Genomic DNA, 25,862 nt, shown 5'->3' on the forward strand with positions numbered 1-25,862 from the left:
TTTCCCGTTCCGGGTGTGGGTTACAGGGGTCTCGGCATTTTGTGAGAATTCCAGGAGGTGTGACATTATGGTTTATGTATGTTTCTATATGTATGTTATACATCAGACAATGTTGACTACAGTTTTAAATAAATTAAAAAATTATGGATCCGTATTGGCAACTATGTAAAGACACACTGAAGGGAAAGATGGAAAGGAACCTCCCACCAGCTACCAGAGATGGCTTAGGGGACGTTCCCGAGGCCACCACGGTGACATCCCCCCAAGGCTGCCACGGAGACGTCCCCACAAGGACTTGGGCCGACACCAGTGTCCCCGTTGCTGCAAGGGGCGGGCAGTGGTGTCCGTGGTATCAGTGCACGTGGATACACCATGGGTTTGCCCCAGGAGAGGACCCCCCATGGCTGCTGTGCCCCCAGCGGGACCCGGGGTGGGAACACCTGCCAAGCTGGAGACAGCGGGTCACAACGGCTTTGCTAGCAGTGACCAAATCATCTCAGGCTGGATGCCAGCCCCCTGGGGAGTTGCGCCCTGGTGCTCACTTGAGCACTTTGATTATCTTTAGTAACAAATTCCCTTCAGCCCAACTCACCGCAGAAAGATGTGGAGAACAACAAAAAGGAAAACCAACCTCAAGTGGTCTCCGCCGAGCCCTGATGCACGACGGGGCCTCAGGCCAAGCCCACACCAAGTCACGCCCCACGGGACTAGGAAGAATAGCCGCGTTTGATTTTGTTCTTCAGCTTCACCTAAGTCTTTCTAACAGCAAGGACTTGGCTGTCTCTAGATAGGAGACAGACACTGTCCAGCTTATTCTAAAATTCTCTTTCCCTCTTACGCTCAGACGCCCTCATGCCACAGGCAGGTTGTAAGCAAATCCAACACGGCACATAGTATTAAGCCTGCAGGGAGGATTCTGTACGTCAGCACACCCAGGACGGTAGGTAACAGGAGTCTCACTTGTTTTCTCATTTGTCCTGCTCTCACATAGACTTACCTTCTTACCTACGTGTGGGTCTCGTGGTCTGGACGATGGTGCACCGGCACCTGCCCTCGCGGGAGCTCCTCTTTTCTTCTTTGCTGTGGTCAGTTCCTGGGACCCAGGGGCCGAGTGGATCACGCAGCAACCTTCATCACGGGGGATCGTTCTGGGGGCACGCGTGGCTTTTCTCCGGCTTGCTCGCTCCTTATCTGCATCCATTCTGTCCTCTGCACTCCTTCCTTCTTTCCTCTGTGCCCCACTCCCATTCCACTCCTCTCTCGTGCACAGTCACACACAGTAGACAGTGTATTATTTAAATACAATCTTGCAGGATTTCTATTGTTGTATGTGCCTCATTTTTAACTCATGACAATGTTTTTCGTGACATGTCCTGTCCTGTCTTACTTTTCCCTCCACGCACACAGGTGCAGAGACCACCCATCCACTGTGCTGTTCTCACAGTTACACCTGATCCCAACAGGTCCCTCCCCCTGCCCAGGTGGACACCAGGGGCACCCTCTTCAGCCTCCACAGATGACGCCGCAGGGCTGTCTCTGTGCCTGCAGACTCGTGGCCTGAAGACTCCCCCAAATCAGGCTGTAGAGCTGCCCACCAGGCCTGAACTGACTGTGACCACACCCATTCTCAAGTCCTCTCCGAATGGCCTCGCTGCTGGCACGGTCCTCAAGGGACATGCCCCTCATCCCCACGGCATCTTCTAAACTCCCCTGGTTCCTTTTTCTGTTTACTCCTAAGAGTCTCCCATCCGGGTGCTCAGTGCCAGTGGCTGTATCCCCCTTGCAAAGCTGCTCCTCCCCTTCGAAATCCGCAAGTCACCTGTGGGGTAAGGTGAGGCTTCGGGACTCTCCCCTTCCCCAAAATATCTGACCCGGTGATTTTAGCATCTGGATCATCCTTGTTGGGTTTGGTTATTATTCCCTTGCGGACGATGAACATTTTTCTAATTCTGTCATCTCTCTGTTTGTTTGCCCCACTTTTTTGTGAGAAGTAGAGCTTTCTCCTCCTGACCTTCCCCACCTGCGCTCTGGTGCTATGGACCACAAACCATGGATTACGCTGCCCTTTGTAATGCACTGTCCTCCATTAATGACCTCATTCGCATTGAGGCTGAAATCAGCCAGAGCTCGCCCCTGGGACCCTGTCACTCTGACAAGTGTCAAAGTTTGGGGCTTACTTGCCTCTGGAAATAAAGGACATCCCCACTCACGCTGTGTCTTTCCTGCTGCAGGTCTGGGATGAACATTTCTGCAAAGGGCCTTGGCTAGTGTTGTGCCAAACGGTGCACAGCAGTGGTTCCCAGACTTCTGGCCTCAGGACCCCCTTGCTCTGAAGACCCCCCCGGGGAGCCCCACAGCACGCTCTAGCCTAGAAGCCAAAGCAGAAACTTAAACATTATGGATTAATTCATTTAAGATAAACAATACACTCCTTGTATGTTAACCTAAATAACGCATTTTAGTGAAAAATAATTTTTAATAGCAAACAATTTTACTATTAGCAAACGTTTAATAGAATGGGAAAGAGGGGAGTATGTTAATAGCTTTCTCAGATAAATACGGATATTTTTATACAACTGCAAAACTCAACAAACTGTAGTTTCTTAAAGGCTGGTTGCAATGTGGAATAGGAAACCATAACAGGAATGGTGATAGATACTGCAAGAGTTGAAGAAAGAAGAAAGAAACACGAAAAGCAGCTCAACAGTCTAAGACAGGTTTATTTTGGAGAATAAACCGGAGAGGGGCTTCTGCCCAATTTCGGTCAGGAGCCTTTTCTCTTAGAGACTAAGGGTATTTAAGAGTTCCGGGAGGGGCAGCTTATCACAGGCTAGGAATGTTCCTGTGTGGAGGACAGTCTTATTGCAGGATTGGAATGTCTCCGGTCGGAGGGGAGGTTATCTCGGGGTTGGCACATCTCTGGTCAGAGGTTTCATTTGTGGTTTAAGATCATGCTGACATTAGCCATTAGGCTGATGTTTTGGGACTGGATTTAGGTAGTTTCTAAACAAGAACTTACACTGGTGATGCTTGTCTAAGATGGCGTCACTCCTGCTCCGTCAGTGCAGACCGTGCCAGTCTCCCTGATGGTAAATCCAGTCTGGGTCTCTGTGGGGAATGGCATCATTGGCCACTGGATTTTGTACAGGGGCTTGATTATGGAGTTCATCTGCATGGGTTGCAGCTGAACGCCAGGTGCGCCCTTTTTCATCAGGAGTGAGGGTGGAGGCTAGAATGATATAAATGCCATGCCACATTAAATTAAAGGACTGAGTAATGTGCAGGAATTCCTTGCGATAATGAGAATGATTTTCAGAGGAAGATCCCAGATGCTGTTGGATCTGTGACAAAACAGACGTAGAGAAAGGGTCATGAACGCGAGCACTGCCTTCAACCCAGCCACTCCGGAAGAGGAAGAATGGCAGAGGTGGTTTGACTGGCGGGCGTTTCCTTTGTCTTTAATGTCCAAATGTAAGGCTGGGCCCACCAGCCCCCAGGGGGCATCCAGGAGGGGCCCCAACCCATCCCCATAGACCACGTTTGAGAGAGTCGCTGGCACAGCCCCTTTCTAGAGGCCATTCTTAGCTCTAGCTGCTGCTACCCTTCTTTGTGTCCAAGTTGCCTCTGGCTGGGCCCCAGTCTTTGGCTCCCAGGGCTGGGGCTGCAGCTGGACTGTGGTTCCTGGACTTCCTCACCCACCCTCAACACAGGGACAGGAGGGCCTAGCCTGGCCCTGTCACCTGCCCCTCCTGGGTAATCTGCCCAGGCAGATTACCTGGGCAGGCCTGATGGAGTCAAATGCGAGCTTTAAAAAGAGGTTCTCCATACCAGAGGGTTCTTCTGCCACCCTGAGGTTGGCTGCCAGGTTGGAGGGGCCACAGGGCTGGGACTTGGGGCCTCGAGGACTGGCAGCGGCCACAGTGTCAGCCGGCAAGGACACGGAGCCTCTGTCCTGTGGTCACAGGAACAGCATTTTGCTGGCGGCCCGTGAGTCCACAGAGAGGCCCTCACATGGCTACACCGAATCCCCACCCTGTGCAGACACTGTGAGGTGGCAAATGGTGGTGTTTCAAGCCACTGTGCCTGTGGTCGTTTGTTACACAGAAGAATACAATTAATTAATACTTGTTATGATAAAAATTTTAGAATTCAGTTTCCTCCATCCGCGGCCCCGGCCCAAACTGGGAGGGGGCAAGAGATCAAAGAATGGCTGGGACAGCCTGCCTGGACAGCCGCAGGACAGCACGAAGCCCTGCAGCTTCCGAGCTGCTTCTGTGTGGGTTCCCTGGCTTGCTGCTGGCCACGAGCGACGGGACTGCTCTCCTGGGCGGTTGCTGGCTCCAGGTTCTGGGGATGCCTCTGCTCCTACCCCAGGCCCTGGACAGTTCTCAGGCTGGCTCCAGGTTACTGGGATGTCTGCTCCTCCACCAGACACTGTGACCTTGGCTTGCCGCTCAGCCTTCAGGGTTCAGGCAGTGGACAAAGGCCTAAGTAGCCTGGTGGGGAACTCACTGCACCACAATACACTGTTGAATAGGTTTTGGGGAATTTCTGACCCCTTCAAAGCTGTACCCAACACTGGTGTGAGGCGGCCGGAGGCATGCACGCTTCTTATGTGGGAGTGAGGCGGCCGCAGGCATGCACGCTTCTTATTTGGGAGGGGGTGGAACCCATTCCTGTGATTCTCTGAAGAGCCCTGGATGAGAGGATACATCACCTGGACAGCGCTCGGGACAAGAGCTGCAGAGAGAGAGAAAGCCCAGAACCGACCCTGTGGGCCCTGGAGTCTCCCGAACCCACCACAGTTCTGCCCTGGAGCCGGGCGGCAGCTGGGCCTAGGAAGCAAATCGGAGGCGGGCTCGTGCAAGCCCTCTCTTCTCAGGCTCTGCAGACACAGGCGGAGGTCCCAGGGTGCAGGCAGTATTGACGGGCTCAGAAATTCTGTGGTTTTTTCCTTCTAGGCACAACTGCCTTAATATTAGCAACCTGATGACAATTCCTCATGCCCCTGAGTGCTCCCTTCTCTGCCTGTCTTAACTGACATGGTTTACAGAGAATAAATCACAGGAACTGAATGAATATTTTGCACTATTGTAGAAGATAAATTGATTTAATTATTATCTAACTTCAAACACAGTGGAATAAACAGATTATCATATCTATGCTGGCATATTAGAGACAAGATTTACTTGCTTTGTTTTGTAGAAGATGCATTTTCCCTTTTTGGAATCAGAATGATACACAAAATGAATTAACCCTAAACTTCCCCCTGCTCCACTGTACCCCTATTCCTCAATATTCTCAGGGTCAGGAAAGTGAATGCAGGAGGTTTCACAAAGTAAAGCCCCACAGGATCACAGAAGCAAGAAGTGAGTCTACAGGGATTCTGTGGAACGCAGGAAAAGGCTGACACATTCCCCACCGCCCCCTGCAATGGCAGGGATTCCGTGGCACCTACAGGGATTCCGTGGCATCCACAGGGATTCTGTGGCACCTACAGAGGATTCCGTGGAACCTACAGGGATTCCGTGGAACGCAGGAAAAGGCCGACACATTCCCCACCACCCCCTGCAATGGCGCATTCACTTGCGCCATTGGGGATGGAGAAGGTGGAGATGGTTCATCATTAAAAGACACAAGTGGGACGTTAAGAATAGTAAAATTATGAATTTGCCAATATTGAATTTATTTTCATATTTGCAAAGCATGTGCTATTAATTAAGAAGCATTTAGGCTAGGCACAGTGGCTCACGCCAGTAATCCAGCACTTTGGGAGGCTGAGGCAGGTGGATCACCTGAAGTCGGGAGTTCAAGACCAGCCTGACCAACATGGAGAAACCCCATCTCTAGAAATAAAAAATAAAAAATTAGCTGCGTGTGTTGGCGTATGCCTGTAATCCCAGCTACTCAGGAGGCTGAGGCAGGAGAATTGCTTGAACCTGGGAGGTGGAGGTTGCAGTGAGCCGAGATGGTGCCACTGCATTCCAGCCTGGGCAACAAGAGTGAGACTCCATCTCAAAAAAAAAAAAAAAAAAAGCAGCATTTAAACAGGAGGTTTGCAGGCTGGTGCCTCTGAGAGCCCAGGTTCCACAAGACCATGGAGGTTCTCAGTGGAGGCAGGAGTCTGGCTTGGTGTCGCTTCAGCACAGGTTCTTACCATGGAACGAGCGGCTCCTGGCCACTCCCACGCCTCACAGTGACTTCTGAGTTAGGGGAAGAGAAGGGAGGGCAGGGCTGGGCAGGGCGAGGCCGAAAGACGGTGGAGCAGCAGCACCTGCAGCTCCTGCCTCACGTGTGGCCTCCCAGGAATGCCCTGTCTGGAGCGGCCTGCGTCCTGTCCTCGGGCGACGCTGGGAACAGTGGCATCCACTGCCACATACCTGTGCTCCGGGGCCTGCGACATGCATCAGGCCGGGGATACTGCACGACCACCAGATCCCAGGGGACCGTCTCCAGAGCCAGAAACATCCCTGTTTCACCTGCTTCCAGAAGGTTCCAGCTTGTGGAAGAGACGTCTCTTAGAGACCTGGAGGGAACTGGCAGGACAGGGGGTGGCAGGGGGACGACGACAGGGCTTCCTTCCCCTCCCTCCACGCTGCCCACCTGAGCATCAGCTTTGGGCAGGGGTGGTCTGGGCTGATGTTCTCCAAAGACAGAAGCGGAGAGCAACCCCCGAGCCACCACCTCCACCCGTGAGAATGGCCCTGATCAGCACTGGGGGTGTGGGGGGCCCAAGAGCCCGCCTGGCAGCCCCTCAGAACGTTGCCAGCATCAGGTGACCCTGCAGTTCCACTGCCCAGAGGAACGGAGACAGCACCACACAGCGCCTGGGACATGGAAGCTCACAGGCGGGACAGGGCACACGCGGGTGCTGGAAGCTCACAGGCGGGACAGGGCACACATGGGTCCTGGAAGCTCACAGGTGGGACAGGGCACACGTGGGTCCTGGAAGGCACAGAGGGCTGCTCTCACCACAAACAGGACGAGCGTGGTGGTCCCGGCAGAGCACGGCAAATGCATGTGGTACCTTGAATTATGCACCTAAAAATGACTAAAATGGAGTTTTATGTATGTTTTACTGCAATAAAACTCTTCATAGACAGAGGCACTGCCCACTGCCCTCACAAATGTTGTACCAATTGACTGATGCTTTTTTTTTTTGTGAGGAAGTCTCGCTCTGTCCCCCAGGCTGGAGTGAGCAGCGCCATCTCGGCTTCTGCAAGCTCTGCCTCCCGGGTTCCCGCCATTCTCCTGCCTCAGCCTCCCAAATAGCTGGGACTACAGGTGCCGCCACCTCGCCTAGCTAGGCTAGTTTTTTGTGTTTTTAGTAGAGACGGGTTTCACCGTGTTAGCCAGGATGGTCTCGATCTCCTGACCTCGTGATCCGCCCACCTCGGCCTCCCAAAGTGCTGGGATTACAGGCGTGAGCCACCGCGCCCGGCCTGACTGAATCTTTTAAAACTTAGTAATACCAAGAACTGACGACTGCTTCTATGACAAAAAAGAAAGTCAAACAGGAAAAACAGGTACTTGATTCACAAAGTAGAGAAGAGAAAAAAAGAAATTCAACTGTAATCAGACAACTTAAACTAGAACATTTTAATGCCCAGAAAGCATTCTTAAAACAGAGACTTTCAGATACAAGGTGATTCAAAACTTCATAAAAATATATGAGCTTCGAATGATACAGTTTAACAGAATGTCCATTTTCAATTTTTACAATAATTAGAAAAACAGAATGACGTTTTATGTAGTAATTCAAGACATATATAATTGCAAATCGGTGAAAAATTTCCATTTTACCCCAATTTCTCATCTGAAGCCTCAGATGGCACCTTACCCATCAGGAACAACACGTGAATAAATAATACGGCAGAAACGTCTTTCAAGTTCCCAGAGAACTAACTCTAGGCCCATTTCACATTTGTCTTTCATGTTTTTTTATTAAAGAGGAGCTCTTCTTAAAGAGATATTCCATTTTAGTCACTGCTCTTCTCAGGGAGGATATGTGTGATCCAGTAACTAAAGAAAGCTGAGATTACTCTGGCATGGTCTGGAAAGCAAAAAACAGAAATAAACAAAAAATAAAACAAAGACAAAAAGAAAAATCGTAAGTTATTATTATGTAGACATGAGCCTTTGGGCCCAAAGTGAACTCCCAAATAATCTAATAAAATGCTACTCTGGCATAAAACTGATGTTGAAAGTGACACATTACACCTGCTAATCACACATTATGTAATCCGTATGGCAACACACTGGCTCAGTTATGAATATTTGTATTTCACTGGGGCATGAACCCTTGGTTCACTGGCTCTATTACACCTGTACTTCAAAACGTTACGGTGCAATATTACAGGCTTAAAATCAGATCTGAAAGAAAACCCACATACAAACTGAAATGAAAAGGAAATAGAAGTTTATGTCAAGGGTGAACAAGTAGAAAAAATTCAGAAGTGGAGCCGTAAGTGAGACAACATGGGACCACGTGGCGCCCACGTCATGAAACCAGGGCTGCGGCAGCGCCAGCCAAAGGCAGCCGAGACACCACATCGCGACACCACAATCACCCCTGATGTTATCACAACCCTCAGGGCTTCCACAGGGGGGCCGTGGTTCTGACCTCTGAGCCCGCCGGCCCCGGCTTTAATGTCTGTGCTCACTGGGCTCACAGCGGGACACTGGCTGCCAGTGAGGGCTCTCCCCAAAGTCAGGTTTTACAACTTGTCAGGGCACCAAATGCTGCACCTAGAATCTGCTGCTTCTGAAGTTTCCAACCACAGAGAGCCAAGCTACAGACAACAGAAGCCCATCCATGCTCCCGGCCCAGGCGGGCTCCATCCCGCCCAGGGGCAAATTGCCTGAGCTCTGGAAATCCCCAACAGTCAGGATGATAAAAATCTAATTCCCTTACCGAGGGTTAGAGGAGGGTGACAATCCCCAGCCCTTCTCAGTGCATGTGCGAGAACACTCAAGGAATGGCGGCTACTACTGATAAGGAGCGTGTGTAATAAAACGTCACAGATGCGGGGGAGCTTCGCCCTGACGCTGGCATCCCAGCTGAACGCAGCCCCCACGACTGAGGAAAAGTAACTGCTGAGCCAGAGAAGCGGGAGAGGAGACACGATCGGCGGAAAACACCCACACCTGCTTTTAAAATGTGATTTCTGTGCTCATCCTATGGAGGTGAGAGACACAGTGACTAATTAAATTTCTAAGCTAGTATTATGGAAAAAACCCTTAATTTCAAAAACTATATGCCAAGTCTGCATTAAACAAATACAATGTGTGAAAATGAAGCTTCATTGTTTATAAAATTTTATTTCATAAAATAGCCTGACGTAGAAAAACTGTAAGCACATATCCTACAGAACTCAAAGGAATCCTTTCTTAGAGAAAACAGATTCCTACACACAGTTTAGTTCTATCAGTGGCTTGATGTAAATGTGTGTGTATACAAAACCTGTCCGATGACTTTAATATAAGAAACCAATTGTTTTAATATTGGGGGTTCTGCTAAATTCTTCTGATGCAAAAAAGAATTGCCAAAACTCTTTTGGTGCATGTCAGAAAAGCCTCAAGTGTGAGAAACAGAACAAAAATTTAAAAAATTAAAAATTAAAAATCGCTTACTTTCATCTCTCATAAAAATCTCCTATCAGTTTAACATAATAAAATTGGCTTTTTTGCGGTTTGAGATAAATCTTATTATGGAAATCTAAGTTTGTTAAGTACTTGCTGTAAGAGGCCTGACGACCAACCAGAAACAGAGATGCCGGCCTGGGGCCAACGCCGCCCTCTCCTGCACACACAGGTACTGGGGCTCCTCCCCTCTCCTCCACTGTCGCCCGTGGGCCCTGCGTTCTCCTCCAGTGTCGTTTCTCATGACCCCTGGCCACGCTCCTGGTGGGCGTCCGTACTCACTGTCCCTGATCTCTCTTCTCCCTGCACTCCGGGCCCCACGGCCCTCTTGTGCCTCAGCTGGAACCCGAGGTCTGACTGGCACCTGCATAGCCACCCAGCACTACGCTCCAGGCAGTGCTCTCAGCTCAAACCCGATCCTTCTGGGAGCCCCTCCTCCTCCTCCTCGCGGTGACCTGGACCTCCCAGTGCCTCGCCGGCCACTCGGCAGCTCCCACTGGTTCTACCTCCACAGTCCACCCGGACGTTGGCTACAGCTGCCTAACCCGTGGCTGCACCTTGCTCCATGCTGCAGGTACCTCTCAGCAGGTCCTCAGCAGCACCCACCTGGTCTCCATTCTCCATACCCTCCATCCAGCCTCAAGATAACAGCCCAGAAGCCTCATAGCGTCCAGGAACCTCCTGTCTCTGCATAGAAGCCCACAAGGCTGCACATGCCCAGCGTCCCATGTCCCTGGTCCTGTCACCTCTCCCCCTTCTGAGACTCACTCAATGCACCTGGCCCTGTCACCCGCATCCCCTGGTCCAGCCACCAGGCTCCTCCCATGTGCCTGGCCCTGTCACCTCTCCACCTTGTGTACCTCACATCCATCCCCTGGTCCAGCCACCAGGCTCCTCCCATGTGCCTGGCCCTGTCACCTCTCCACCTTGTGTACCTCACATCCATCCCCTGGTCCAGCCACCAGGCTCCTCCCATGTGCCTGGCCCTGTCACCTCTCCACCTTCTGTGACTCACACCCATCCCCTGGTCCAGCCACCGGGCTCCTCCCATGTGCCTGGCCCTGTCACCTCTCCACCTTCTGTGACTCACACCCATCCCCTGGTCCAGCCACCAGGCTCCTCCCATGTGCCTGGCCCTGTCACCTCTCCACCTTCTGTGACTCACACCCATCCCCTGGTCCAGCCACCAGGCTCCTCCCATGTGCCTGGCCCTGTCACCTCTCCACCTTCTGTGACTCACACCCATCCCCTGGTCCAGCCACCAGGCTCCTCCCATGTGCCTGGCCCTGTCACCTCTCCACCTTCTGTGACTCACACCCATCCCCTGGTCCAGCCACCGGGCTCCTCCCATGTGCCTGGCCCTGTCACCTCTCCACCTTGTGTACCTCACACCCATCCCCTGGTCCAGCCACCGGGCTCCTCCCATGTGCCTGGCCCTGTCACCTCTCCACCTTGTGTACCTCACATCCATCCCCTGGTCCAGCCACCGGGCTCCTCGCAGCTCCCCAAACACACGGGTTCACCCACCTCAGCGCATGTGCCCTTGGCTGCAAAAACACCTCCTCTTCCCACTCCTCCACAGCCTCATCTCCAGGATCTACCTGGAGCTCTGCGACACATCTCACCGTGTATCTGGCTTCTTGTCCTTCTTCTCCAGCTCCTCAGCCAGGGAGCGAGTGCCCCAGCGTGGGGTCCCTGCCAGGCTTCCTCAGTGACAGGCTCCACAGCCCAGAGCACCATGCAGGGCAACACACAGCCAACACCTCCTCGACGGAGGAGGGCGTTCTGCATAAAGGCAGCTCCTCCGGCATCCACATGCTCTGCATGCCGATGGTCCCTGCAGCCCCCAGCTCCCTGCACCTGTGCCACAGCGTCGTCATACCACAGTGATGTAACGCTGCTCGTTATCTGGCTTCTCTAACATGCTGGTCTTGACCCCTCAGCAACCCTGTGGGTTTCTAGGCACAGAAACCACCCCCGACACTTACTTTGAAACTCCCTCCACGAAATCTGCAGAGACTCCTTCTCTGGGACGGGTGCCACACACTGGCCCTGGGCCAGGTGTGCTGCTCTGCACTCAGTGGTGTGGCAGGTCAATGGATCAACAGCCTGGACTTCAGATTTGCAGCATTTGCCGGTTTCTGTGGCCTGAATACCCTCACCATAGCTTGTGTCACCACACATGGCATTGGGAAGGCATGAGCACAGCCGCCCCAGCACACAACAGTTTGCATGCAAAGGATGCCCGGTGAATGTGGTGAAAAATCATCACCGCGTCAGGGGTTCAGTAAGGTACCAGACAGTTGGAAGCCAGCAAAAATTTACCATCTACCACACTAGTAGCGGAGAAGGAAAAGAGGAAGAAATGAATTCACTTCTATTGAAACTTAGGAAACTTTGGCTCCAAGAGTTGACAGCTCCCAAGTCTGGAAACTCAGACTGCACATGCGTTTCTGCATATATTATGTGAAATATTTTTGTATCAAGCAGCGATGCAGGAAGCCTGTTTCTCGGTGGGACTCCATTCTCCCACGCCATATGTGTAGTGTCATATTTTCCAACTCATTGCTGTTTTGGTGGCATGTGAGTCTTTTAGAGGCAAACCTCGATGAGAGTAGCTTAAGCAGGACCTTGAATAAATCGTACAGTACTTACCAGGAGGCATCGTGCAATGTTCTGGGAACATTTCCAGAGCGCGCTTCAATCTCTCAGTATCTTGCAGAAGCAGCAGTGTTTTCAGGTGGTGCAGGATGGACACGTCTGAGGGCGGCATGCTGTGTGACGCAAGACGGTCCAGCAGCTCCTCAGCGGCATCGGCGAGGGCGGCTGAAGCTCCATCTCTGGAGACACCTACATAAAGTCAGTTTTGCTTGGAAATACAGTTTTGTTTTTATTTCTACAAAGATAAGTTTCCTCTCTTAAGGAAGGCCTCAAACCTACGCTTCCACATAGAATGAGATGTCTGGGAGATGAGAAGCTACCAGAAGAGAGAATCAGAACAGAGCTCAGTATAAACCACCACCGTAGGAACGACTGTGGAAACCTGGCCTGTCTACGCATCTGTCTGGTGAGACGCCTTCCCTGGCCCGTCTACGCGTCTGTCTGGTGAGACGCCTTCCCTGGCCCGTCTACGCATCTGTCTGGTGAGATGCCTTCCCTGTCCAACACACAACTCAAGGCCATGAACAGCAGCAGGATAAACCAGAGGATGAAACCAAGCTCTCTATGTCACATAGCGTTAAAAAAAGAATCAGACTGTGGCTGTTTAGAAGAAATCAAGGAGAACTGAAAACCAGCCCCGACTTCCCCTCGGTCTGGTGGCTGGTCTTGTTTCTCTGGCTGCCGTTCAGCAGTTCGACTGCAAAACATGGTCGCCTGTGGTGGTTTCGGCATTAACCCTGCTTGGACTTGGCAGCACTTCTTCAACCTGTGACTCTGTGTCCCGTAACAATTGTGTAAAACTCCCAACTGTCATTTCTGTCCTGCCCCTGCTCCGTCCTCTCCTGTCCACCTGGGCCTGTTGCAGACACCGGACTTCCCGCTCCAGGTCTGCTGGGCTCTTTCCTGTGTTTTTATCTGTTTTCTCTCCACCCTGCATTCTGGAGACTTTCTTTCACCCGTCTTCCCGGTCACTAATTCTCTTTTAGGTGAACCCTCATTTGCTGTTTCCCTGTCTTTTGAGGCCTGAATTTTTGTTACCATATTTCTCGGGCCTAAAATTTCCATTTGATTATTCTAGTAGATTCAAATTACCTGGCAAAATGCTCCAATTTTTTCCTTTTTTTCCCCCTTATTTTAAGCTCCTTGTCTGATCAGTATCTCCTGCTCCAGCTCTACTGCTCTTTTTCTCTTGTTTTCGGTGCTGTGGTCCTGTTTCATGGCATGCCTGGTGAACTGCTGCTGAATGCATAGGAAAGACTGCAGAGGTCTAGGATGGCGATGTTTTCTTCTGGAGGTCTCACTCTTTGCTCCGCCAGGCAGAGTAGAGGTGGATCCCCTGGACTGTGCAGGGACTGAGCTGACTCCAGGGTGGCCACACATTTGGGACAGGGTCATGTGCCTCTGGGCTGCTCTGCTCTGCTGGGCTCCAGAGTCAGGTCAATCCTCATCTGATCAGCACCTCAAGATAGCCAAGAGGCCCCTACGTTATTCGGAGGCTCTCTGTGTGGCTTCTCATCTTCCACCCACAGCTTCAGAATTGGGCAAAGGCTCTAAGGGAAGCCATGCAGAGTGTTGAGTTCTGTTCTCCGACCTCCGAGCCCACCGGCCCCGGCTCCGACCTCTGAGCCCACTGGCCCCGGCTCCAACCTCTGAGCCCACTGGTCCCCAGGCTCTGACCTCCGAGCCCACCGGCCCTGGCTCCGACCTCCAAGCCTACCCGCCCCAGCTCTAACGTCCGTGCTCACCAGGCTCCAGGCTCTGCTTTTGGTCTCTCAACCTGTGAGGCTGGTTTTTCTGCCTCTCTGGGCTCCACCAGGTCCTTTCCCCAGACCCTCACCCAACACCGACACTCAGGACTGGCAGATTCCTGAAGACAAGTGGCTGCAGATGTCTCCACGATAATCTCCCCGTGAGGGTTCCAGGAGTTTCATCTTTCTATGAGCCGATTTCCTGAGGAGCTTGCTGATTCCTTCAATAGGTGTGTTTCTCAACCTGGCTTTTTGGTTACTCCTGGCATGACTGCTGGTCTGCCCCAAGGTGCTCGATCACACACAGAATAGAAAGTTTACTGAGATCTTTCCGGATTCTACTCTACTTTGCAGTGTCTTAGTCATGTCTTCCTGATGTGCCATCTGGATGTGTTTTCAATTTGTTAATATAGTCTGCTGAGAAACATGCTAAAGAGGAAGAGGCTCGAGTGCTCTTCGTACTGAAATCCATCTATTAAAAATGGCACTTCTGCATCACTGTTAAATCAGTTACTTAATTCCCAAATTATTACATAGCTGATACTTCTTAATCTTGTTCATAAGAACACCGTCAAATGCCCTGCTTAAATCTGGATCTGCTAAACTCACATTAACCTGAACCTGCTGGTAACATCATTAAAAAGACACCTATACCCACAAAAATTAAAAAGTATTTTAAAAAAATTAAAGAGAAAAAAGCCAGGAAGCCAGCCCCTGGTGAGCATCTTTGTTCTGGGGCAACCACGTGTCCCTAGGTCAGCTGTCAACAAAGCAGAGTGCAGATGTAAGCAAGTGCCATCTGTGACATTAAACCTGTGCTTACTTTCCTTATGTCAATACAAACAACTGCACAAAAATGTTTGCTGAGAAATCATGCATCCATTCTACGTGGAAGAGAAAATGAAATCTGTCCTAAAGGCGCAAGCTGTGTTTCCTTCACCTCTCAGTCTGCTTATGAAGGTGAGCTCAGCTCATCAAAACCTCTAATTTCGATTTATCTCTTGTTTAGAAAAACAGCCTGGATGCCAACACACTCCAAAACCTGACCTGAGGCATGGAGGACATGGGGCCAGCCTGTTCTTGGCGCAGGCCACGGCCGCCACACCGCTTCTCTGGATGTGCCAGGGGCATGTGCCCGTCCACATCATCAGTGGAAAGCACGTAAATACTCTGATCTTTGCCTTATAACTAACCATTTACATTGAATATTTTTAATGTATGTTTTCACATTTAAGCATTATATTTCTTTCAATAAACTTTTAAGTGGATGTCCCAATGCAAAACAGTAAAAAACATACCGTCATAAAAATACATTTCCTGTGTTGACTTCAAAAAATTTAGAACACTATCTGACTTTTCATTGGTAACTGTATCATCTTCCTCCCTGGCGTCCGCATCATCGTCCTCCCCGGCCGGTATCGGGTCTTCCTCGCTGGCGTCGACACCCTCCTCCTCCCCGGCCGGTGTCGGGTCTTCCTCCCAGGAGTCCGCACCTCCCTCCTCCCCAGCGTCTTTAATGTCTTCCTCCCCGGCCGGTGTCGGGTCTTCCTCCCAGGAGTCCGCACCTCCCTCCTCCCCGGCGTCTTTAATGTCTTCCTCCCTGGCCGGTGTCGGGTCTTCCTCGCTGGCGTCAGCACCTCCCCCCTCACCAGCCTCTCCCATGCCTTCCCCTTCACTGCTGCTGTCCTCCGGCTGGTACATGAAGCTGACACCAGCAGCCTTTGTTGCCAAGCCGGCTGCTTTCTTCCTTTTAATTTGCTGTTTCTTTTTCAGTTTCCTTTTTTTATTTTTGCTTATTGTGGGCCCATCTGTGTGCTGTCGCTGAAATTTCTCCTGTAACAGACTCTGCTGTTTCTCTAATTCTGCTTGTTCTACAAGAACACTGTTGGGATTTTTAAATTTTTTCTTTGACTTATGCTTCCTAATTCTTCTTCTCTTTGGCTGGTCCTGAGGATCCTGATCTGTTAAAAAAAAAATCAAATATAACAATTTTCAGTACAACAAAACCATAACAAACATATGAGGCTAAATAAATTTTCCATCAAGATCTTGTAGTTTTAGTAGAAAAAGAGTTTACACTATTTACTTCGGTGATTCTCAACTTTACCATCCAAGATCCTGGGATTAACAATAATATAAATTAGCAGCCTACTTTTTTTTCCCCATAAAAGACTCATTTAGATGTATATACAGATGTTATGACCATAATAAATGGTGTGCTTTGAAGGATGTACAAGTTGTTGCTTTTTTTTCTTTCTGAGACAGAGTCTTAGTTTGTTGCCCAGGCTGGAGTGCAATGGCACAATCTCGGCTCACTGCAATCCCTGCCCCCAGGTGCATGCAATTCCCCTGCCTCAGCCTCTCAAGTAGCTGGGATAACAGGCACACACCACCACGCCTGGCTAATTTTTGTATTTTCAGTAGAGACAGGGTTTCGCCATGTTGGCCAGGGTGGTCTCAAACTCTTGGCTTCAAGTGATCTACCTGCCTCGGCCTCCCAAAGTGCTGGGATTACAGGAATGAGCCATTGCACCTGGCCAGTTATTGCATTTTTAGAGTAAAATTTCATTTCTATGGGCCTTGGGGTGGGGGGGAGGGACGGGAAACCCTTATTTCTTATTTTTTTAAAATTTTATTTTACAATTAGGTCCTTTCTAAAGTTACTTGTGTGTGAGAATAAAAAGTAATGATGACTTGCCCATCTTCGTGCTTTTTGACACGAAGGCTAAGCTGGACTCCAGGGTGGCAGAAGGTGGTTTATAGACAGCATAGGTTGGTGGTGTGCTGGTAAATGGCTAACAACCAGCTCTCTGAAAAGTCCTGAGTCCTCCCATCTACTAATTTCCCTGGTGTAAATACTTCCCCACGGCCGATTTCAAACTATCACTCTGGTGATACGGAACATGTGGAACAGAAGAGGCAGCACAACCGATTCTCACGGGCTGGGAGGGGCAGCCTGGGTTGAAACGGGCGACTGGGGAGAGGGTGAGTAGAAAGCACCATGGATAAACCATGGCAGTGCCAACACCTCAGTGAGGACAGAGGCACGGGGCCCCCTCGGGGAGGGCGGAGGCGCGGTGCCCATGCTGCTGCTCCCTGACAGAAGGGTCTCAGATGAGTAACTGGCACCAGGCAGGGGGAACAGAGGATGTGTGCAGGCCAAGAACAGACAGCACGTGGCACACATGCCCTGCCCCACACCCAAGCCACGTCCAGACACTGATGGGTAAAGTCTATACCACAGGCGTCTGTGCCACGGCCGGCACACGGCTCCCAGGCGCTGCCCGAGCAGATCTAGAACTACAAAGCTTGCGGCTGCACCACGCCAGGGGCGGGGGTTCAGACAGTTCTGATTTTTAGGAAGTGCCTGTGTGAGTTTTCTGGGCTGCGTACCCCATCACAGATTGTGAGGAATCAAGATGAAACGACGTGAGTGAAGTTTGTGAGACACTGTAAAGGCAGGTTCCCTATCATTTCCACTCAGGCGCTCTCCCTTCACCTCCGAAATGAGATAGAATACATGAGTTCCTCTTCCACACTGCATCTCTTCACAGCGCCCTCCTATTCTCCTCTGTCTCAACAGCCTTGAGCACACTGCCCTCAAAGCCCAGGGCCGCCTGCGAGCCGGACAGGAACCCTGCAGAGGGCGAGCTCCGGGCTCCTGCCCAGCCGCGGACACCGGGAGCTGTGATTTGGTCCCACTGCACGACTGGATGAAGCAGTCGCATCGGTTTCTCTCACCCTGAAAATACAGAAGTATTTTACCAAGCACCAGCCTCCCGTCTTCATCGGATGTAGACACCCCCAGCTCTGTTCTCCGTCAAATGGAACGCCCCTGTGGAACTGTGAGATGAGGCCGCTGCCGCTTTGTGGGAGAGAGTTCTCACTGTGTCTTGATGTGATGGGCTTCTGCACAGCCTCCGCCGCCACAGCATGGCACAGGCTGAAGCAGCTCTGCTCACAGTCGCAAGGTGAAGGCCGCCCAGCCTGAGTCTCCTCAACACCTTCGTCTTGCTCCTCACTCACCAGCGGGTGTTTGAATAATTTCATCTGCGAGTGTGTGTTGCTACTGGGGTCCACTGTGCAGGTCTGACCAAGCAGCCTGGCCCAGACGTCTTTGAATAATTGCCCCTAGATCCACTCTGAAAACACTGATGTTTAAAAACCAACCACGGCTAGGTAATCCATTTTAATTTCCCAGGTTCCGTTAAAAACAGATGAAATTAAGCCTCTCCTCTTAGGTGTCTATTTAAAAATATGCTTGCCTTCATTAATTTGGAGATAAGTAACACAGAGCACTTCCCCACCCACAGGAAGCCCATCTGGGGCGTGACAGGTCACAGGGGCTCATCACCCAGCAAGAACACTGTGTGGGGGCTTATCAACCTCCAGGTTCCTCCTGGCAGGTTCCTCCTGGCACGTCCTTCTCGCCAGCTCTCAGTCAGTGCAGCTCCTCACCAGTGTCCCACCCCGAGGTCGGCTTCCCCTCCTAAGACTACAAGAGAAACAAATGGTTGCCCTATTGAGATCGATTATGCTATTGATCTGTTTTTATAAGACTACAAAACAGTAATTTAAAAAGGTGAAGGAGGCAAAAAGGCCATAAAATGGTAAGTTTATCCTATTTTTTCACATAAATGTGTGTGCATGTGCTTTTGAAAAGGAAAACTTAATATACATTAAAAAGAGAGACTGGACATCCATTTCTCAGGATGCTCCCTGCGGTTGCTCCTTGGGTGGTCTAAGTATAGGCTGCTTTTGTCCCCTACTGTGTTTCTCTGATTTCCAAGTCTAGTTTAAGAGAGGAGGCTTGAACCACCAGCATCGGGAACACAAAGGAGCCGATACGTCTTGTTGGTGTTAAGAAGGTAATGAAAGGATACTGCATGCAACGTCATGCAAATCAGTTAATCCGTTAGAAACAGATTCCTAAGAAAAGTACAATTTATCCAATGGACACACAAAGAAACAGAAAATCACAAAACTCCTGTATCTGTCTTTAAAAATGAGTCTAATTAAAAATAATCCCACAAAAGAACTTCAGGCTTAGATAGGTTCACCGGTGACTTTTACTAAACATTTAAAGAAAAAGTCTTAGGAGGCTGAGGTGGGCGGATCACGAGGTCAGGAGATTGAGACCATCCTGGCTAACACGGTGAAACTCCGTCTCTACTAAAAATACAAAACTTAGTCAGGCGTGGTGGCGGCGCCTGTGGTCCCAGCCACTTGGGAGGCTGAGGCAGGAGAATCGTTTGAACCCGGCGGGGGCAGAGGTTGTAGCGATCGGAGATTGCACCACTGCACTCCATCCTGGACGACAGAGCGAGACTCCATCTCAAAAAAAAAGAAAAAGCCAACACGTCTTACCCGTTTCCAGAAAGCAGAAAAGATAACGAACCCTGACGACTCCAAAGTCCCTCACGGCTCTGGGCCCTCATGGCCCCGACTTCCGTCACAGCTCTGGCCTCTTAGGGTTCTGGCCCCTCACAGCTTTGATCCCTCCCAGCCCCGATCCCTCCCAGCCTCGACCCCTCCCAGCTCCGGCCCCTCCCAGCTCCTGCCCCTCCCAGCCTCTGTCCCTCCCAGCCTCTGTCCCTCCCAGCCTCGACCCATCCCAGCTCCTGCCCCTCCCAGCCCCGACCCTCCCAGCCTCTGCCCCTCCCAGCCTCGACCCATCCCAGCTCCTGCCCCTCCCAGCCCCGACCCTCCCAGCCTCTGCCCCTCCCAGCCTCGACCCCTCCCAGCTCCTGCCCCTCCCAGCCTCGACCCCTCCCAGCTCCTGCCCCTCCCAGCTCCTGCCCCTCCCAGCTCCTGCCCCTCCCAGCCTCGACCCCTCCCAGCTCCTGCCCCTCCCAGCTCCTGCCCCTCCCAGCCTCGACCCCTCCCAGCCCCGACCCCTCAGAGAGAGTGACCCCTCACAGCTCTGGGCCCTCCCAGATCCAGCCACTCACAACTCCCACCCCTCATAGCAAGTGAACCCTCACAGCTACAATCCCTCACAGCCCTGACCCCTCACAGCCCTGACCCCTCACAGCTTCGGCCCCTCACAGCTGCCACCCCTTATAGCTCCCACCCCTCTCAGCCTGGACCCCTCCCAACTCCCAATCCTCACAGCTTCGGCCCCTCCCAGCTTCGGCCCCTCCCAGCTCCGACCCCTCCCAGCTCCGACCCCTCCCAGCAAGTGACCCTCTCAGCTCGGACCCCTCCCAATTCCCACCCCTCACAGTTCCGACCCCTCCCAGCTTCGGCCCCTCCCAGCTCCAACCCCTCACAGTTCCCACCCCTCACAGCTCCAACCCCTCCCAGCTCCCACCCCTCACAGTTCCCACCCCTCACAGCTCCAACCCCTCACAGCGCCCACCCCTCACAGCTTCGGTCCCTCCCAGCAAGTGACCCTCTCACCTCAGACCCCTCCCAATTCCCACCCGTCCCAGCTTCGGCCCCTCCCAGCTCCGACCCCTCCCAGCTCTGACCCCTCCCAATTCCCACCCCTCACAGCTTCGGCCCCTCCCAGCTTCAGTCCCTCACAGCTCCGACCTCTCACAGCTCCCACCTCTCACAGCTCTCACCCGTCACCGGCCCCTCACAGCTCCCACCCCTCACACCTCTGTGAAGCCCCTAGCATCTTCACTCCCCTGACAAGGGCATTGCAAGAAGGGAGCGGCACAGACCCATCTCTCCCAACAATGTTGCTACAGATATTCCACGCAAAATATTCACGAGATTCCAGTCATGTAAATTGTATGATAAAATCTTGAATCAAATGGCCTCAAAAGAAAAAATCTAAATCGGATACACGGTACCTATAAGCACTCACAGCCAAAGTCATACGTGATGGTGAAATGCCAAAAACCTTTTCTCCGACAGGTCCTGTGACATCCCTGTGGCCACCTCCACACCAGGGCTCCGGGCAGGGCAAGAGGGAGACAAAGTGTACAAGAGCTGGAAGGAAGAAATACAGCTGCCACCCCTGTAAACACAGAAAATCCAAGAAAATCCACAGGCTCCACCCCATCAACAGGCGAGCGTGTTACAAACGCAGTGGTCACTACCCAGGAGAAAAAGGAACACGCCACCAACACACACATCGTGAGCTGCAACATCCTGACAGTGTGTGAGAGCCCAGACCGCCCCGCGCCCCCAGCTGCACACACCATCTGGCCCCACTTCTGTGAGTCCTGGGGTCCGTGAGCTGATCCACTGGGGCTTCCTGGACAGGGCAGAGGGGAGGAAGGGGCCCTCTCGGGGCACAAGGAGACCTGGTGGTGACGGACACATTCATTATTTCAACTGTGACAGTGGTCTTGGGGTCATGCTACATGCAGACTCATGAAACTGCACACTCTGAACGTCGGTGATGCTGCCCAAGGCCATTAAAAAACATCGTATCCCAAAGAGAAAGATTGGATGTGTCTGGCAGGCTCTGCCACACCAGCTTGTAGCCTCTGCACCCCACTTCCCCTGCTGTCAACTAGGGGTGAGAGAGCAGCTCCAGGGTCATGCGAATCCCCATGCCGAGTGCTGCAGTGCTGCCCGGCCCGAGGAGGCCGAGTCCACGGTGGCTGCTCCATCCCAGATCTCAAAGTTCCTGATGCTTCTAGACAAGGGAGCACTGCACAAAATAGCTGACAACCTAGCTCGCAGAAAAACCACCACCCTTTAACTCTGTCTTATTTAAAACATGTGCCTGCATTTGTGGTGAGACGTACCCAGCAGGGGGCACACGAATTTGGCAACTGAGGAAAAAAAGATGTTTATGAATGACTTTCACATACGAGATGGAGAAAAGCTTCCTTGGGGATTGGAGTCTAATGCAAAGAACGCAAGAGTAATCAGAACTTGGAGGGAGAAAATGCAAACAGGATTGCAAAGCAGTGTCCTCCGCCTAACTCAGACAGAGGCCCTCCACAGGTCTTGCCACCAGAAGCCACAGAACCCATCCGTTTTGCAATTGTTGAGCTTCGGTTCATTCAGATAGACCTGTTTCTTTGTAATGATGTTTTCATTATGCTGTTAAGTTTCCTGCCAAGCCGGAAACCATTTCTTAAGCAGAAGCCGCATTTACGTTTGGGTGGGAAGATGGCCAGAAGAGCCTCTTCGCGGCCGAGACGTCGTCAGGCTCCGGACGGAACCTCCTCTGAGGCCCACCTGTGTGTGCACTTCCCTGCAAAATCCAGTCTCAGCAACAACCCTGCTAAGCCTGACACCTGATTGGGTTCCTCACCCCACTGCCCCTCGGTGACCTCTGAGCGCCCTGTCTGCCTTCACTAAGAGTCCTGGTGGGGTGGTTTAGCCAGAATCTCCCTCACCTTTGATGTCTCCTCTCAGAAGTTTTCCATCCACCCCCACCCTGCTCCTTGGCTCCAGATTCCCACTTTTCCTTGTTGTGTTTGTTCTTGAGCCCAGGCCCTCTGCCCCAGTGCAAACCCCTGTTGTGGTGGTCCCTGTACCTATGGCGATGTCCTGAACGAAGGCTTCCTCACTGTGGTCCGACAGGTGTCTTGACCGCCGTGACCCAATTACAGTCACAACCTCCCAGCTCCGCAGTCTCATCTGAGGGGTCTGACCAGCATTCCCTTCTCGGGTCTAGTGAGGAACACAAGACCCTAAGGAACATTATCCAAAGTAAGACAGTGGCTCAACAGGTCAAGGGGAAAACAACTGAGGCTTCATCCAAACAGCTCTGAAGCCCTGAGCGTGCTCTCTCTGCTCTGGAGTCCCGGTGGCTCTGACACAGGCCCTTTTGCTCTGATGCACTGCGACTTCTCCACTCATGCTGCACCCTCCATATGACTTTTCAGAACCACTCCACAGACTCCAGAATGTCCACATCTCCAGGGTATCAAAGGCCCACAGTCCACGCCCTTCACACCCAGCAGCTGAAAGCGATGTGAGGGAACAAGACGCCTGGCTATTTACAGTCAGAGCGCAGCACACTCTGAAAAGCTGCCATCCCCAAAACATACCTTTCAGACACACTCACTTCAAAAAGAGTCACAGTGTGTCAAAAATCCCTCCGCTACTATTGGGCACCTACCTTCTGATGAACTGCTGGAGTAGAGATAGTTACCAAAAATAACTAGTCTTCAGCTTATTCTAATTCTCACAGCTGCACCTTCTTACATGAAAGTAGGCTAGGCATTTTAAAGGAAATATGAATGTTATTCTAGACTCAAAGCTAGGCTACAAATTGCATCTGATAATTACCATCAAGCTCCCCATGTCCACTAGGTGCTAAATAAAAAGTAGTAAACTTCTTACCAAGCAGATCTAACCCCTATCTGTGAAAGCAGACCTTTCAACCGTAGTAACATGAAATCTTCCAATTGCTGAGTGTGTTGTTTGCCTAAAATCCAGAACAATATTTTGTAATAACACACACAGATTGTACTCATTTAGCCAAGGAAACACTGGGGCCTGCTGAGAAGCATGTCCTGCTCCAGGCAGGGTGGTTTGAGACCCCTGGGGGCTCAGGGATGGACGAGTGGTGGCTGTGGCTGGGGTGGACCATGGCAGTTGCTTTCCATGTAGAAGACCTGCCACAGAGAGAGGAATTCATGTTCGATTTGGCCTTTGAGGATAAAATTCAGACCTAGCAGCCAGGGCTTCAGGGAACGAAGGTGGCTCACACGGCTCCTGGGACAGAGACTTCTCCCCAGGGCCTCGGCCACCAAGGACTGCCTGTGAGACAGGGAGCACCCCTCCAGGGTCAGCCATGAGGGTCAGCAGGTGCCCAAACACCCTCCGAATAAAGAGGACTTGAAGAGTTTCCTGTCACTTAAAAAAAACGGATTCTCGCTCTCTCTTCTCTTAATGGATCTGAATCTGGAGCAGTAATTTCCAAAGACAGCAAGGGAGGTACAGCCTCACAGCTGGAAATGTGGCTTCCTCCCCCGACTCCAAGCCAGCTGCAGGACAGAATTTAGCTTTTGATTTCAAATGGCACTGAAAGAACATACGCAACCTCAATGTTATCAAAAACTGAGTTGGGCTAAAACACAACAATCTAGATGCTAAAGTTTTTGTCATTTTGTATTTGGATGCCTGGCAGTGATCAGGAACCACCAAAGGAAAGATCAGTTTTGCTCTAGATGTGATCTGCTGCTAAGCTAAATGTCTGCCTTATGAATACTTACTAAACATGTGGTCAAATACACATTATTTCATAATCTTCAACAAGATTAGTTCCTGAATTCTTCCCTGAGACAGACTTTGATACCGAAATAATGTTCAAATTTTCTAGGTTAGTTTTGAATAGGCTTGAATTATACACACTCAAGAAAATGTTATGTTTCATGTTTACATGTTTGAGTCTTAAAAACTGACATAGTGGAAGAGTGAGTAGTGTCTCACCATAAAACACTTTGACAGTTTTAAAAACAATTCACATTTAGTCATTTTCTATAACTTTCCATAAAATGGCCAACAAAATGATAAAAACTTTATAAGCAATAAAAGGCTTAAAATAGGGCAATAAAGTGCTAAATTCCCTTAAATAAAACTGCCAAAACCATGAGGCAAGTCATTAAATTTAGATGAAGGAAAATTTTTTAAATTTAAATAATAGGAAAGTAATTAAAACAGTACAAATGAAGAAAAGACATTGAACTATTCAATAAATATAAAGCCATAGTAAATAAAAAATTTAAATAGTAAATTTAAGTAGAGTAAATGTATCCTCAAAAAATGTTAAAATGAGGTTATATTTGTGGGAGGCTCTGAAACTATGAAGTGTTTTGTAAATATTCTTCACTGACTTGGACTCGTGACTTTCTGCGTTGAAAACTTAACTAAAACGCTCATTTACTTCACGGGTTTTCAGTGGTACCACAGAGAAGGAGGCTCTGAAGCCCGCAGCTTAATTCCAATTTCTGTCAAGACATCTGTTTTCCTCCTGGGGATATTTTAGCATCTTCTTCCGAGTCCTGTGTCTGGCATCTCGAGGGTCTTTCTTCATTATTGTGGTAGGGACTTTCAGCCATCTTTCTGTTCCTGAGAGTCTCTTCAGCTTTGGGCAATTCATGTATTATTTCTTCAGTAATTGGCTGGCCACAGTGGCTCAGGCCTGTAATCCCAGCAATCTGGGAGGCTGAGGCAAGCAGATCACTTGGCCCTAGGGGTTCAAGACCAGCCTGGCCAACAAGGTGAAGCCCCTTCTCTACTAAAAATATCAAAAAAAAAAAAAAAAAAAAAAAAAAAATTAGCTGGGTGCAGTGGCATGTACCTATAATCCCAGCTTCTCGGGAGGCTGAGGCAGGAGGATGGCTTAAACCCAGGAGGCAGAGGTTGCAGTGAGACTGCGCCACTGCACTCCAGCCTGGGTGACAGAATAAGACTCCATCTCAAAATAATAATGATAATCATCATTTTCTACCTTTTTTCTCAGTTATTCTTTAACTTCAATTATTAATATCTAGTAAAATGTTCATAATCACTCTATTTTTGTAACATATTCACTTCAAGCTAAAAGTAGTGTTAAGATACACCAATACCTAGACATCTCTTTAGTCCAAATTGCTTAGGCATATGTGCCAACAACAGCTTGGAAATCAAGTAACTATGTTTTAAGAAAACAAATGGCAATCAGAACAAATGCATTCTTTTCTTTCTTCCTAGGCAAGGAAAACAAAACAAAACAAAAAGTGTAGATCCCACAGGTGAGTTACTTCAAAGTTAAATCCGGACACCCTGCAACCACAGTGTTTAATCAAACAGCCAATGCTATGCCCACTGGCTTAAGTCCGGGAAGAATCTAGGAGATGCCAAAGATACAAAAACATGACCATACACAGTGCCAGCCTTTTAGAAACC

The 25,862-nt window shown here is 50.5% G+C and overlaps 1 protein-coding gene and 1 pseudogene across 1 annotated transcript in view; both read right to left on the reverse strand.

Annotated features, from left to right (window-relative positions):
- Positions 1-474: 474 nt before the first annotated feature.
- Positions 475-7,020, reverse strand: LOC119619280 (uncharacterized; annotated as a pseudogene).
- Positions 7,021-7,584: 564 nt separating this feature from the next.
- Positions 7,585-25,862, reverse strand: part of ERICH1 (glutamate rich 1) — a 59,103-nt gene continuing 40,825 nt past the window's right edge. The window contains exons 4-6 of the mRNA XM_007961571.3: positions 15,350-16,012; positions 12,298-12,492; positions 7,585-8,053 (exon numbers count right to left, since the gene is read on the reverse strand). Of these exons, the coding sequence (XP_007959762.3) occupies positions 7,980-8,053; positions 12,298-12,492; positions 15,350-16,012 (932 nt within the window). The 3' untranslated portion in view covers positions 7,585-7,979. The remainder of the gene's footprint in view (positions 8,054-12,297; positions 12,493-15,349; positions 16,013-25,862) is intronic.

The sequence above is a fragment of the Chlorocebus sabaeus genome, chromosome 8 (assembly GCF_047675955.1).
Source record: "Chlorocebus sabaeus isolate Y175 chromosome 8, mChlSab1.0.hap1, whole genome shotgun sequence".
NCBI classification, from domain to species: domain Eukaryota; kingdom Metazoa; phylum Chordata; class Mammalia; order Primates; family Cercopithecidae; genus Chlorocebus; species Chlorocebus sabaeus.